The sequence below is a fragment of the Stylophora pistillata genome, chromosome 10, assembly GCF_964205215.1.
Source record: "Stylophora pistillata chromosome 10, jaStyPist1.2, whole genome shotgun sequence".
NCBI classification, from domain to species: Eukaryota; Metazoa; Cnidaria; class Anthozoa; order Scleractinia; family Pocilloporidae; genus Stylophora; species Stylophora pistillata.
In genome coordinates, this window is record NC_142528.1 from 17,009,001 (window position 1) to 17,024,711 (window position 15,711).

Sequence of the window (15,711 nt, forward strand, 5' to 3'; positions counted from 1 at the left end):
GGAAAAGTTTCAGTTACAGCAAATTATACAAAAAAACTTGAGAGATTTAGGCTTACATCTCATCTAACTTTTAAAGCGACATATCAATGCTTGCAACCATCATGTTTTATACGAACCTCGCAAACTTTTAAAACACGTTCTCTTGTGATACCTGCGAAAGTATTCAGTATAATTCCGGTAAGATTTCGCGGACAATCTGATCGATTTCTCTTACGTACATTGTGTGCTGAGACTGAAACTTTTCACCACGGGCAAAGCTTCGTCGCACGGCCCAAATAAACATAGCGAGCAACAGAGCTTGTTGTATATGTGTGTGTTAAAACACACGAAAGTACTCCAAAGGACACTTCACTCTGATTGGGCAGAAGAACACAAAGATTTTCTGGCACCAATCAGATGCCAGAACGACTGCGACCGTTTGGAACTAGTCTTGTTAGACAATGTCCCCAGGGGCTCTTCTGCACTTAACTTGAAATCGACTCACAGTCCCTGGGTCTCCGAGGATGCGTAGACTGCAGACCGGGGGTAAAATGTAGACTGAGGTTAAGATGCAGACTGCAGATTGCAGACTCGAGGTAGATTGCAGGCTTGAGGTAAATTGCAGACTGAGGGTAAAATAAAATATCAATAATAAAAAACGAGTCGTAAGGATAAAATAAAGAGTGTTCGTACCCGTAAAATAATGTCACGTCAGGACTCACGAAACACACAAAGGCCGCTTCATAGTAACGATTATTTGAGAACGCCGAAATGTTATAATTTTTCGAGTTTGGATAGGCCACGGTCACCTTTCAGCAAATATCAATTCAAAAACCTCTTGATACATTGAAGTCGAGTACAAAGATTGAATGTCTTTCACAAACTATGCTCGATACCTACAAGTTTACCTTGCCTTGTTGTTGTGCTGTCGTGTTTTGCTTGCCTTGTCTTCCAAGGCCATATGAACACAGGCGGCGTACTGTGTGACTTTGGGATGTAAACTACATTGACGGTAAATAACTAACATATTGAGATCGAATTTCAAGCGTACGTGTGGGCCGTTAAAAAAAGGACAAATTTAAAAAGAAAATTAAGAAAAAATTTAGAAGGATAATAAAAGCGAGGAATAAAACATGCGAAGTCTCGTTACTTTTTTTCCGTACCCGCTTTGTTGCCAATGGTTGTTTTAACGCTGTTTTGGCGACTTGCTTTGTAACGCCTGCGGTGTCAACAGTCAACTGTAAAATAGGAAAAATTATGAAAAAAAAATTAGGAAAACATTAGAAAGGAAAATAAAAGCGAGGAATATATCGTATGAAGTCTCCTTTCCTTTTTTCCGTACCTTCTTTGTCGTTTACGGCCCATTTAACGCCGTTTTGGCGACCTTCTTTGCAACACGTGTTGTGTTACCGGTCAACTCACAGGCGGCCCAAGCGTACTGTGTGTGACTTTGGGTGTAAAATCCATTAACGGCAATAACTAACATATTACAGTCAAACTAAGTGAAGCGTACCCCTCAAGATTACATTAACGAATTGATATTGAACCCGTTAGTCGTTTCAAGAACGCAATAATGAATTGATCATTTGATTAATGAACCCGCTAGCCGTTTCACGAATGCAATAATGGATTGATTATTTGAGTATTAAACCCGATAGCGGTATCCGACAGCGAAGTCCATTTCCGAAGTCCAATAAGATTGTTCTATTTGACGAGGAATCCTGTAAATGAACAAACTGCACTGTAACAACACTGCGAAAACAGTCGATCGCTCAAAATAAAAAAAGTCTTGCGATAGCTTCGCCCGTAAACTATTTTTTTCGACTATTAATACACACAAGAATTTCTACAAGTTCGTCAAGATGTAAATAGGCGAAAAAAGCTCTCGATAACATTCCATTTACATCATTTTCAAGAAGTTCTACACAACACTCGCACTCACCTTTCCCCCCAGGTAAAGACTTGTTTCCATATCTCAAAGTGCCCTTGGACGTGAGGTGCCTGGGATTGAAATTAAATCACTGGAATATAATTAGCGCCGAACTACCGATGGACGATTTACGACTCCGAACGTCCCCTGTTCTTTGCTGTGCGCAAGTTTTAAGTCTACTTCGTATGTGGTTTGAGTCAAGAGAAAACATCTAGCTTAGTAAATATCACATGCAGCATAGTTCTGTCGCTTAAGGTTTATTTTCGCCGATAAAAAAGGAAATCAAAGACACTAAACCTCAAGGGCAATTTCAGCTATGGAAACGAGTAGCTACACGACGGATTTGCTTTGTTTCCATAGCTTAAGGTGGCTCGTACCGGTTTTCATCTTTTTGATGGTTTGTAACTTTGAAAGAATACAACAGAAAGACTGACCAAGGCCAGTTGAACACTTTTACGGGGTTGAATTATATAATCATTGGTTATCCAAAAATAGATGTCATTTCGTCACTAGCAGTTTCCATGGCAACGCTTTCATAGGCTTATTCAGACGCAATTTTTAGCTTGTGGCTTAAATAATTCGAAAGCTAACCCGGTGACCCCGTGATTTTTTTCAGTGATTGCTTTTGGCACTTGAAAAGGAAAATGCACAAAAATTTTTAAAAAATTATACGGAGCGGAATTTTAGAAAATCTAGAAAAAAGATAATTTTCACACGTCGCAAATTTCCTTCCGTAGAATTTTCTAGTTTTTTTTCTGATGATTCCTTTCGAATTTATTATCATATTGGAACAATAAAAAGAAGGGGTCGCCGGACTTGTTTTCATGTAATAGCTTTCGTGAGTTTAGCAATTTCCACGCGCGTTCTCGCGCATTTAAAAATCTGGATTAAAAAAGATCGACATTTGCTCACGATCTGTTAAAGCTACCGCTGACAATCGCGTGTGCTCGCGCGAGCGCCTACGATCTGATGTTTAGAGACGTTTACTGCTAAGAAAATCATTAAACAGCTGTCAAAGACAGCCTCCCAGGCTCATCTTAAAAATCCTACACACGACTTCTGGCTATATCATATTATTTTCCTTTAAGTTTCAAAGTCTTCTTCCACTTCAGGTAGATTATTCTACACTTGACTTCTTCTTTTTTCGCCGTCGCAAGATTTCATACCGGTTGATTATTTCTTTTAGATGTGAAGTAAAGTAACCTTTACTTCTCCGAAAATCGTCTTTTCATCTTAGTTTCTATCCCCTGCACTTACAGTGCCCGCTCATCACATCAAATACGCATTCTTAGGTGAACTTCTCACAAAAGTAGAAAAAAATCCTCGCATCGCCGTCTTTGTTGTAAATTTTCGTCTTTTAAGGAGGCTCGAAAGGGTTTTCAACAATTAACAGCAAGCGCCAATCAGTAAAAGATATCAGGACTGTCAAACTTATCATCAGGATAATAACTCGACATATGCTTAACACTATGTTAGGGCAATCTTTTAAGGGGGTTCGTCAGGCATTATCTGTTGCCATAGCAACAGTACAGTAGTGCTAAAAGACCCTCTAAAATTCAGTTTTTGACAGATATCTCAAAAACCAAGTCGGTGACTTAGTTTTTTTTTTTCAAATTTCTTAAACGTCATCACATTCTCTACCTGTATACGTGATATAAAAAAAAACTACCCTGTAGAACTTGAATTATTTAGGAAAATGCTGTTTTAAAATGTAAAAAAATTTCCACCAGATAAATTTTTTTTAAATTTTCTTCAGGAATGCGTAATGATGTAAATAATTTGTATACAAAAGATCAGGGTAGGTCACCGAACTAATTTTCGAGATATTAGTTCATCAACTTAGTAAGGTTTATTTCCGGTTTTTGCAATTCTAGCTTACCCTTTTATAACCGGTCACGCGTTTTTAACTATACCGCTGACTCACAGGCTCATTTTCGCGAGGACGAGTTCGTGTCCGCGCGATTAATCGATGGATGCCCTCAGAACGGAAAAAATCGTTCATCCTGAAGATGGATTCATTTAAAAAATCGAGTTTCCCATCGGGAAACTCGATTTTTTTTTAAATTGTTTATTTCATCTTTACATGCTCACTTTGGAGGCTGGTTGGCCATGGCTGCATGTGATGCTTTAATGCATGTGATGCTTTAATGTGACAGCGTGATGCTGTTAGTGAGCTTTTATGCGCTAGCTGATGTTTGGCTGTGTAGCCGCGTGATGCGGTTCCAGTCAATACCCACTAATTCACCCTTGCTCACAATAGAGTCTACTGTAGCTCAGTGGTTAGAGCATCCGACTAGATCACGGAGGGTCGTGGGTTCAAATCCCATCTGGAAACTCGATTTTTTAAATTGTTTATTTCATTTTTACATGCTCACTTTGGAGGCTGGTTGGCTGCATGTGATGCTTTAATGCATGTGATGCTTTAATGTGACAGCGTGATGCTGTTAGTGAGCTTCTATGCGCTAGCTGATGTTTGGCTGTGTAGCCGCGTGATGCGGTTCCAGTCAATACCCACTAGTTGACCCTTGCTCACCATAGAGTCTCCTGTAGCTCAGTGGTAAGAGCATCCGACTAGATCACGAAGGGTCGTGGGTTCAAATCCCATCTGAAAACTCGATTTTTTAAATTGTGTATTTCATCTTTACATCCTGAAAAATAAGTCATCATTTGAGACTCAGACTGCTTACTGTTACGACAGTTGGAAATGAACTCCGGAAAGAATTCTCTAGCGGAATTTAATATATGACGACAAGTTGATTTTGCAGATGGCGCCATTGCCAGTACTCCATTGAGGCCGGTAATGTTGAGTTTCTCGTAAACAGATTGTAGTGTAACATGAGACAAACCAGCATCTGCCAGCTTCTGGACCATGTTTGTCGAAAGATGAAGCTTTCCATCGAACGTCTGGATGGTATCGTGTCGTTGTTCCGAGAAGATGGCTTGATCGAAGGCCTCATTCAGCGATGCACATGCATTTACCATGATTGACCGATTTGATTATTGTTCATGTGCAATTTGAAGTGGAGGAGTGAAAATAATTTGTAGTGAAAAGAATTTGCTTTAACGTCTTCCAGATTGTCATGAGCGTCAAACTCAATGGAAATTAGGGTTTCGTATACGTCAGTAATTTGTTGGTCGTCGCAGATTTCGCGAATTTCTATAATTTGCGAGGTACTAGAGGTATGAACAAGACTTGGCTTCATTTTTCCTCTTTTTCTCTTTGCCACTGCCATAACCGTGAACTTTCATTATTCCATTTTAAATGGAAAACAAAACAAATTTTGCAATCCTTTCTTAACAAATGCGAGTTTGCCTTTTCGTAGTTGTAATTTACAGTGTATCGAGGGAAATATCAACAATCTTTCTCACAAGTTTAAGATGATTTTATTTTAATTTTACCGTCTGTTGTTAATTAGAATTAATTTAAAGTCTCATCTACATTTTTACGATCCCTTGTTTACAGAAAATTATGTTTATTTTTACAGCAACATTTACACTTCTCCATTTCTGTTGATAAAACTGTCAATGTTTACAATCCTGGATCCAACAATGATTTCATTTTCCTTTTCATCTTCCAGTGAGTTGTTTAGGAAAGTTCTCGGTCATTTCATTTTATTAGGATTCAAATACAATGCGAAACAAATCGTAGCACTCAGAGGTATCCACTTAAATTTCTCGCGGAACAAACTAAGACCTACCGAATGCACTCGACACGACTTTATTGATGGGGTGTCGACTTCACCATCCTCCTTTAGCTTGTTAAATAAAATTTCTTGACCACTTTCGGCAAGAACCCTGCCATCCGAACATTTTCCTACCTGCTTTCAAGAGGTAAACTTTCCATTTTTGTTTCTCAAATAACCACTTCCGCTGGAAACAATAGTGCTAGAGGTACCCGGCAATTTTGAAACGCTCATGGCGGCCATGTTTGTTTACAACTCGCCCGCGGATCTGATCGCGCGCCATCGCTTATTTCTCTCGCGAGTAATAAGCTTGCGTGTATCTTGGAATCCATTCTCCCCGCGGTCAAAAAACCCTTTCGAGCCTCCTTAATCTCGCGCGTCTTTCGCACGTTTCTCTCGCGCGTGACGCAAGAGTTATAAGTTCCCCTCGTGAGGAAACTAGTACGAGCCACCTTAACCCGCCCTTCTGCCCTTCCAAAATCGGTTTCCGGTTCCGGTATTGGAAAAATATTTTGCGCTTTTTTTCAAATTCACCAGAAAAGAATAATCTGATGTCTTAGTATCTTTAGTGGAGTATATTTGGGTAATGGCAGGCGATGCAGATGTTGCATCTCATTTATCGGAAATTTTCGATGTACGTTTATCCAGCAAGTCCGGCTACGTTTACCAATCTTACAAGATCGACGAAACTGTCAAAGAATGGGAGTTGTGTACAAACTCACCCTTTGGGAGTATCGGTAAGTCTGACGGTGCAAATAAGCCACATTCTGTGATATTCTCCAATCTATTTACTATAAAAGCGGACCAACTAAATCCTCAGTTGGTCTAGTTCTACAAAGGCACTGGGAGAACGAACAGCACAATACATCACCAATCAATCTGTTACATTTTAATTTTCTTTTAGAAAAAAAGATATATTTTAAGATGAATAGCTAGTTTTTAGATTACAATCGAAGCACCCATCCTCCCTCCCCTCCATGCTCCTCCCCTCACTATTACTCCCCTTCAAATAAACCCCCCATCAATGAGGTCTGAAATTCCATAAGCCCCTCTGGGCTTAACAGACCTTGTACATGTTTCAACAAACTCTCTGATATGATCTTTACAATACTGGGTTATAATTTACATTATGAGGGATAAGAATACCCAGTGACAAAATCACTTGTTGGCAGACACTAAATTATAGTTCTGTGTTAGACCCATCAGCTACAACATACAAAGTCATGTGGGAAGACCAAAAAGTGAAATTTGATGCCATACCATATTTTGCTTTGGGGCAAAAAAATTTTGACTGTCGAAATGGAAAAGACAGGAAGAAAGCTTGGAAACAAAAGAGAAAAGAAATGAAACTGCAGGAGGGGTATGGGTTACTCAGTAGTCATTAATCATGATAAAATTTCCCACAAATTTTTCAATTTTTTTTCTGGGGAGGGGGAGGAGGGGGAGGAGGAGGTGATAAACAACACCCACCTTCATTTAAACAGAAATAAAACAAGAAATAATCATTGACAAGCAAATAGTATGTGAATACTTTATTCAAGTGTCATTTGTTCTTGTTCTAATTCATATGTCATTGGTTGTAAGTTGTACTTGTGCAAGGAACACTAAAATCCAAAAAGGAATATTTAAAAATAATTTAAAACACTTATTTTGTGGCACTAAGAGTAAACAAGTTAAAAAAAAAGACAAGAACTGGAGTTCACATATCAATACATCTCCTCAAGTAGAAAATTCAGAGCAGAGTGGAACTCCTCAAAGTGCTACTTTGGAAATTGTTTCATTCTATAGAGGGTCTGGTGTGTCAAAGTTCTGTTCTATACCTCTTCTATGGTCTGGCTGGAGGATATTTAAACAATAGAGAGTTTCTGTCAAGGAACTATCAGCTGATAGTTGCCCCACAGAAATTTGATGTTATTAAAACAAATATGCCAGATTTAAGAACATCAAATTTCCAAGGGACAACTATCAGACCGATAGTTCCAAGACATAAACACTCTAGTGTATTTATTGTTTACCACTGAATTTTCTTCCGCGTGCCATATCAATCATACCTCCTCCTACTGGTGACGCCTATGTACAATGTCACCACTGCAATGACTGCTGGCACCTTAAGTCTGTTAACATACCACCCTGGGCTGTAGAATCTAACAAGTCATGGAAATGTGAGACCTGCAATAAAATAAGCCTTTGAAAATGGAAGCTGAACATTCCACTTCTACTTAAGTCAAGTCTTCCAGTTACAATAGAACTACTCTAATTTGACTTCCAAAAACTTTTAAATAGGCTTCCCGAGAGAGTGTTCAGTCAGTAAAGAAATGATAAGCACAAGTCATGCTGTCAAAGTATTTTTTTTTCACAGTATTTTGATACACTTTGTATCTTTGAATTTTTATATTTATAGATTTCCTGTCCAAATTGTGATTATAATGTTAATTTAGTCTGCAGGTCCACATCAGGACTTCTTGTCTTGCCTATTTAAGTAACCTGCCTTACCAAATAAACTTGTTGTTGTTGTTGTTTGCAGCTTGGACTTCAAGATTTCCGATGAGAAACAGACTCACGCAAAAGCTTTTGGAATCTAGAATAAACTAGCGGTAGCCACAACTTATTTTCAGAGATAACTGTTATGTAATACATGATACTTTAAGATTGGTAAACGTAACCGGACTTGCTGGATAAATGTACATCGAAAATTTCCGATAAATGAGATGCAACATCTGCATTGCCTGCCATTGCCCAAATATACTCCACTAAAGAAACTAAGACATCAGAATATTGTTTTCTGGTGAATTTGAAAAAGAGCGCGAAATGTTTTCCAATACCGGAACTGGAAACCGATTTTGGGATGGCACAAGGGCGGTTTGAGCTATGGAAACAAAGCAAATCCGTCGTACAGCTACTCGTTTCCATAGCTGAAACCGCCCTTGAGGTTTAGTGTCTTTGATTCCTTTTTTTATCGGCGAAAATACACCTTAAGCGACAGAACTATGCTGCATGTGACTAAGCCAGATGTTTTCTCTTGACTCAAAACACTATGGTGGCTCTCAAGGGCCATCCGCCTACAAAAAGTTTAATGACTTTATCGCGCGATAAGTTTTGCTAAGTCCATTCATTCAAAAAATTTGCAATCAACATTATCGCACGAAAGATAAACTTATCGCGCGATAGAACAACTTATCGCACGATAGAACAACTTATCGCGCAATAGAACAACTTATCGCGCGATAGAAAAACTTATCGCGCGATAGAAAAACTTATCGCGCGATAGAACAACTTATCGCGCGATGGAGTGTTCTATCGCGCGATAGAACAACTTATCGCGCGATAGATCAACTTATCCCGCGATAGATAATATTATCGCGCGATAATTTTATTACTAGCTCCCGTAGCCCCACGACCATTGGCACGTGGTCACATCTATAGCAAGATGGCGTGCCAAGTTTCGAAGACTAGCGACTAAATACAGGAATGGCTCCGACCTGCAATTGCATGATAAAAATAGTAAAAGTTAATAAGTTACATCTTAACTCCTTGCACGTGAGTATTGTTTAACCGTGTGTCTCCAAGCGGAACAGTGAAACTAACAATGCGAGCGAAAACACCGATGTGTCAAACAAGAAATGGTTACGTACATAACGAGGGGAGGGCCTTTCTTGTTCTGCGGGGTCGTTCAACGGTGATCCGGCGATGACTAAGTTATCCGCTGACAAATTCCTCTGACTAAACTCAATTGGTCAGTCTGGGCTCAGTTCAGGGGAACGATCAAAGATCCGAGCCATTCCTATATTTAGTCGCTCCAACTGGAGCGACTAAATACAGGAATGGCTCCGACCTGTAATTGGATGATAAAAATAGTAAAAGTTAATAAGTTATATCTTAACTCCTTGCACGTGAGTATTTCCTTTTTTCGGGTATAGCAGAGTTGTTAAAAATTGCCAAGCGAATTTAAAGTAATCCGCGACTTTCTTCCTTTCGGTGTTGTGCAAAAATAGATGAGGAGCCCGATGAATGGATTTGTCTTTCATGTGAACAATTTTCCCAGAAAGTCAATTTGGAAAGAGTACCATATAACCCCATATATTAATTATGCATTCCACTTCTTTGTCTTTCACGACAAAGCTTTAAAAACAAAGTCTACTAGTCTGAATGCATAATTAACATATGGGGTGATATGGTACTCTTGCCAGTCAATGTTCCACGAAGAAAACTCCCTTGATTGCGGCCAAGCCATATTTCTCCAGCAGAGCATACTGTAAATTAAAAATATCGGTCGGAGCGTCACGTAACATTGCGTGATTTTCGAAACGTGACATGCAGTTGCTGCATTAAACTTTAGACATCACATGGCCCTGTCTTAATTTATGAGGGCTCCATTCACAAGCATTGTAATGTTCAACTTAAGAAGAACTTAATAAAAAGCTCTTTCGATTTTATTTCAGTTTAAAATTTATTTCGCCAAAAAGAAAAAGAAAAAGAAATTAATAAACGCATGAGTCGGAGCCATTCCTGACAGCGGTGAAATACAGGAATGGCTCCAGTCTCTAGTCGTCCACCTGAACTGAGTCTGCACTGACTAAATGAGTTTAGTCCATAGTTAATAGACTATGGTTTAGTCAGAGGAACGAGTCATTCCTGTATTTAGTCGCTAGTGTTTCGAAGGTGAGTAATTGTCCACGAAATAAAGACTTTTATTCTAGATTTTTGAGCAAGAGACGGTAATCTTTGGATTGAATTAAATTATATTTCTAAGCATAGTTAATTGAGGGGACTGGTTATGAAGCTCGGCGAAGAACAAAGGACTATGTCTTTGTTTACGTTTTTAAAGGTCACGTGACAATGACCGTGCACACATTTTCAAGATGGCGTCGCTTGCCTGTGCGCGTGTTCTCGAACGGTGAAAGCTTAAAGTTAATTTAGAGCGTATTGGAAAAGATTTATTGGTCACACAGGTGTTGAACAGTTAGAGAAGTAGTTTGTGTTTGTGTATTGCGAAATGCCTGGCGATAACTGTGCGGTTTTCGGCTGTGGCTCGTGTAGAAGGACGAAAGGAATCGGGATTTGGAAGCTGCCTTTCCCGAGAAACGACGAGTACAAGAAGTGGAGACTGGAGTGGCTAAATGAGATAAAGAAGACTCGTGAAGTTGATAGCGATTTCCAGAAACAGATTGATGGTGACAGAGTTTATACATGCGAGAAGCACTTCGCTCCTGAGGACATAGAGATATGTAAGTAATGCCAAATGATAAACAAGCTGATCGTAACATGACAACATAGTGGGGTAGCTTGTTGTTCTTTTGGGCTTCATTCTAATGATCTTTCTTACTTTTCCAGTTCAAACGGCGAAAATGACAAAGAAGAAACCAATGTTTGGGGCTCTACCTGTTCGGAACATGCCAAAGAGAAGCCACGAAACGGACAAGACGACTCGAAGGCCGCCAAAAGTTGTAGTGACTGTCGAGGAGACTACTAGTTGTTCCAGATACTACAAGAATTTTAGAGACCTGTGTAAACGTGTCAAGTCCCTCAAAACTCTCAGTGAGTGGACTCAACAAGAACTCGAGGACAGGATTGTCTTAAAGAAAATTCTGCCTTCGTTACAGATTCCAGAGCTCGAAATAGTAATCGATGACAGCCTCGGTTTTACTATTCTTGTTTACGGATGGCTACTACCTGAAGACCATGAACTTTACACTAAAAACTTTAGGTCCATAAACAACATTACAGCATCGGACCTTGTGAAACATGTGGAACGTTGTTTGATTTGCCCTGGAGTAGAGACGAATGTATTTACTAGAAATGTGTTGCCCCATATAATTCCCAGGGTTGTGGATCCCTTGTCCATTGACAGAGGGGTCTGCACACAGTTGAAGTTCAACCTTGCATACTTTGCTACTAATGGTGTTACAGCTGACCAGTTGATGCCACTCTTCTGGGAAGCTGTAGGCATACTGGAGATGACATGTAACCTGTGGGTGATTGGCACAACTTCTGATGGCGCATCTCCTAACAGAAGGTTCTATAGAATGCATGAAGATCTGGATGGCAATGCTGGGAAAGATGTTTGCTACCGTACGACCAACTTGTATGCTCCGCACAGATACATCTATTTCTTCTCAGATGCTCCTCATCTCATGAAGACCACAAGAAATTGTCTACACCATTCTGGTTCTGGAAAATGTTCTAGGTAATTATAATAATATCATGACTTAAAGGGCTGTTCATGCTGATGTCATCCATTGTTATTAATGTGCCAACATTCCATTCCAGCTACATTTGAATTTGAATGAAAATACAGTCGAACCCCTATTAAGTGGCCACCTTCGGGGACCTGTCAAGTGGCTGCTTAATAGGGTTGGCTGCTTAATAGGGGTTTCATTTACAGTATTATACTGACAACAAATTTGGGACTTTGATAACTGGCCGCTTAATAGGGGTTTGACTGTATATATAACACTAAAAATTCTCAGATGCTCTGAAAAAGATGAGTCAGAAAATTAAATTTTCTTCACATATATTTTTCTACTCTATTTTTTATATTTATTATTTTATTTTTATTAAAGCATATATTATTTTGTAAGATATAAAATAATTTTTATGTCACTTTTTGACTGATTGCTATTTATTTGGTTTCCCCAGGTATATGTGGAATGATGGCCTATATGTTTTATGGCAGCACATAGCACAACTGTACTACCAAGATGCAGAGAATGGGTTGAAGCTTTTACCCAAGATCACCTACGAGCACATCAAACTCAGCTCCTACTCTTGCATGCGAGTCAATTTGGCTGCTCAGGTTCTAAGCGCAACAGTGGCAGCAGTGATGACGGCCTACAGCACCCCTGATACAGCGGCGACTGCAAGATTGTGTAAGATGATGGATCAATTCTTCGATTGCCTTAATGTTCGCAGTACTACGGAGCATCTGAGAAAGAGAAAGCCACTCCTTGCACCATACACATCCATTGATGACCCAAGATTTCTGTGGCTTGAGAGAGATTTCCTTGATTATCTAAGTGCCTGGAAGGAGAGCACAAAAGACAGACCGGGGAACTTCACACAGAATGCAAGAAGCAGGATGTTCTTATCATGGCAGACGCACGAAGGCCTTAAGATAACCACCCATTCAGTTGTTGAAGCAACAAGGTTTCTGTTGAACGAAGGCATGGACTTTGTGCTAACTGAAAGGTTCTGCCAGGATCCTGCAGAGGAGTATTTTGGCAACCAAAGAAAGCTGGGCAGAAGGAGTGACAATCCTGATATCAGAATATTTGGCTACAATGATAACACAATCAGGATGCAGCGAGCAATTTCATGCCAGTCTGGGAATACACACGGTCGAAAAGATAAGAACAGAGCATGGGATAACATTTCTAATGACCCTCTACGCAAAAGGGGTAAACAGTAATTATGTAGTTTTTCTAAAACCATGCAAGATATCATTACTATTGACACAAAATGCTTTACAAATATGTAAATATGGAGAGGTAATCGCATGATTTTGAGTGCAATTTTGAATAACTACGCGCAAGTAAATTTCAAACTAACAAAATTGCACGAGCGAGTGCAATTTGTAGACTTTGAAAAATTTGCGAGTGCTTATTTATTCCAAATTGCACGAAAAAAACATGCGATTACTTGTTAATAATATACATACAAAAATTTAATTTCAACTTTCTGCACTCAATTTCAACTTTCTGCACTGTTTGGGATTACTTGACATGCTCTAAGCCAATTAGCATGCAGACATTTTTGCAGGTATATTATTAAGCCTGAAACAATAATTTTGCCTCAAAAATATTGCATTTTCATACTTGCATTAGCATTCAGTCTTAATTTGCAGTATTCAGTGGTTTGTTTAACTTGAATGGTCAATGCCTCTTTGTAATTGTTAAAGAAACAAGCATGCCAGTTGCATTATATGGTAGCAGTAATAACTGTTAAATATATATATATATATTATTGAAGATTCAGAATAAAATATCCAAAGCTTTAAACCTGTGTTTGTCATATTAAATTATTTTGGTGCTTGATCAGTCCATAGTTATTGACTATGTTATACATCATGATAGGGTATTTACATTCAACACATGCCGTGTAAGATAACAGCAACTTTAACAATTCAATATTATTCAAAAATTTTAAAACTGATCTAAGGTTGTCTTTCTTTTCCACAATCGTTAGTGGCTCTCGTGATTTCCTTGCGAAGTGCTTTAGCCTTAACTTGCTTTGCTTTCATTTTATGTTTCTGTATCACATCTTTGGCAAAAGAAAAGGAACGTACTCTCACAAATAAGCTAACAATATTTTGTAATACGTCCTTGCCAACATTCTTACAGATGACCAGTTCAGAATCAGACACCAATGTGTTGTATGCTGAAACTGTTGCAACATCATTAATAGACTTCATTATGATACTGTTGATGTCAATACTCTGTAAGCCAGACTTTGCTGTGGCAGCCCTAAAATAGTTTTCTGTTCTTAAAAATGTTGTTTGAGCACTTTTTGTGATACTCCACAAACCCCCACGATTCAAACAGTTAATGAGTTTCTGAGTGTCTTTAACATTTTCAGCCTCATCTTTACATTTCCCAGCCTTCAGTAAAGAAATCGCTTGTTCACTTTCTGCTGATTTAGAGATCTTTGAATTGACATGCTTGTTATGTAACTTATGAAGCACATAACCTCCAAGGTATTGCAGCCCAGCCATTTCTTGCTCTAATAATGGAACATTTGTAGCTTCTAAATTAGGAGTACTCGTAGCAGCCTTCTCTTTACTGTATGATAACATACGATCAGCAACTTTGGTAGATAGCAGTGTAGCTGCATTTCGTGACAATCCCTCGAAATACTTCATGGCATTCAGTGGCACAGCTGAGTAGAACTTTGTGTAGAACTTTTCAGCATCTCCATTTTTAACTAAACCTTCATAAGTCTTTCGGAGTTCACAGAATTCCAATGTTTGTTCCCCAAGTTTTACAAAAACATACGATCTAAGCTCGTCCCTTAAGCCTTTTGGGAAAACCTTGTTATCAGCGAGTTTGAGCTTCACTTCGTCGACCATATTTGCCAAGATTTCAGCCGTAAAAGTCTCGCTTTTTTCTTCATCCTGTCTCGCAGAGTCTTCTTGGTGCTTTAGAGATGTGTGCCTTTTCAGACCTCCCTTGCTCTTGTACGTTTTCTTGCAAAGGTCGCAGATTAGTCGGCTGTTTTGGACCTATTCACGAAAGCACATATATTTCGAGATTAGAACTGACCCGCTTAATAAGTCCAAAGCTGCCCTTATAAAGAATTATCAAACACTGTTATATCTTACCTCATTTACTGCTTCACTAAATTGCTCTTGCACAACTTCTTCAGCCTCTAGTATATCAATAATGGCATCGAAATCGTCTCCGAATAAAAAGAGATCGTTCACGTCCGCCATGTTGTTTTGGAATGTGCACGGTCAATGTCACGTGACGGGCTAAAGCAACATAAACTCAGGCGCCTTTGTTCTCTCCTTTGTTCTTCGCCGAGCTTCATAACCAGTCCCCTCAATTAACTATGTTCTAAGCTATCTTAGTAAGTGGGGTTAAAGATATGAGAGGGACTTTATTGCTCTATATTTGAAAGATTGTTTATGAATATAAGGTGTAGAAAGCATAGAAATATAATTTAATTTAACCCAAAGATTACCGTCTCTTGCTCAAAAATCAAGAATAAAAGTCTTTATTTCTTGGACAATTACTCACGTTCGAAACTTGGTCCGCCATCTTGCTATGGATGTGACCACGTGCTAATGGTCATGGGGCCATGGGAGCTAGTAATAAAATTATCGCGCGATAATATTATCTATCGCGCGATAAGTTGTTCTATCGCGCGATAATTGTTCTATCGCGCGATAAGTTGTTCTATCGCGCGATAAGTTGTTCTATCGCGCGATACAGTGTTCTATCGCGCGATAAGTTGTTCTATCGCGCGATAAGTTGTTCTATCGCGCAATAAGTTTTTCTATCGCGCGATAAGTTGTTCTATCGCGCGATACAGTGTTCTATCGCGCGATAAGTTGTTCTATCGCGCGATAAGTTGTTGTATCGCGCGATAAGCTTATCTATCGCGCGATGTTGATTGCAAATTTTT

At 39.1% G+C, this 15,711-nt stretch overlaps 3 protein-coding genes across 5 annotated transcripts in view; 1 reads left to right on the plus strand and 2 right to left on the minus strand.

The window, feature by feature from the left end:
* The window catches only part of LOC111329717 (uncharacterized), an 11,005-nt gene extending 8,416 nt beyond the window's left edge, over window positions 1–2,589 (minus strand). Inside the window, exons 1-3 of one of the 3 annotated variants that reach the window (XM_088736438.1) lie at window positions 1,922–2,578; window positions 1,143–1,217; window positions 888–980 (exon numbers count right to left, since the gene is read on the minus strand). In XM_088736438.1, coding sequence (XP_088592564.1) covers window positions 888–980; window positions 1,143–1,217; window positions 1,922–1,951 — 198 coding nt within the window. In that variant the 5' untranslated portion in view covers window positions 1,952–2,578. Of the gene's footprint in view, window positions 1–887; window positions 981–1,129; window positions 1,218–1,921 lie in introns of all 3 variants that reach the window. The other 2 variants (XR_015992585.1, XM_088736440.1) reach the window with 2 other exon arrangements.
* A 7,756-nt stretch (window positions 2,590–10,345) lies between these two features.
* LOC111333415 (uncharacterized) lies at window positions 10,346–12,997 on the plus strand. Its single transcript, XM_088736565.1, has 3 exons — window positions 10,346–10,817; window positions 10,924–11,776; window positions 12,229–12,997. The coding sequence occupies exons 1-3, from the start codon at window positions 10,586–10,588 to the stop codon at window positions 12,995–12,997; spliced, it is 1,854 nt and encodes a 617-aa protein (XP_088592691.1). The 5' UTR covers window positions 10,346–10,585.
* A 591-nt stretch (window positions 12,998–13,588) lies between these two features.
* LOC148722032 (uncharacterized) lies at window positions 13,589–15,140 on the minus strand. The gene is made up of 2 exons (XM_088736566.1): window positions 14,906–15,140; window positions 13,589–14,806 (listed from the first exon to the last, which is right to left on the minus strand). Exons 1-2 carry the CDS (start codon window positions 15,014–15,016, stop codon window positions 13,742–13,744), a joined length of 1,176 nt encoding a protein of 391 aa, XP_088592692.1. The 5' UTR covers window positions 15,017–15,140; the 3' UTR covers window positions 13,589–13,741.
* Between the last annotated feature and the right edge of the window lie 571 nt (window positions 15,141–15,711).

Coding starts and splice junctions, on each gene's coding strand:
- LOC111333415 (XM_088736565.1), top strand. CDS start 10,586: ATGCCTGGCGATAACTGTGCGGTTTTCGGCTGTGGCTCGTGTAGAAGG. Junction 10,818..10,923: donor TCCTGAGGACATAGAGATAT/GTAAGTAATGCC, acceptor TTACTTTTCCAG/TTCAAACGGCGAAAATGACA. Junction 11,777..12,228: donor GGTTCTGGAAAATGTTCTAG/GTAATTATAATA, acceptor TGGTTTCCCCAG/GTATATGTGGAATGATGGCC.
- LOC148722032 (XM_088736566.1), bottom strand. CDS start 15,016: ATGGCGGACGTGAACGATCTCTTTTTATTCGGAGACGATTTCGATGCC. Junction 14,807..14,905: donor TTAGTGAAGCAGTAAATGAG/GTAAGATATAAC, acceptor TTTCGTGAATAG/GTCCAAAACAGCCGACTAAT.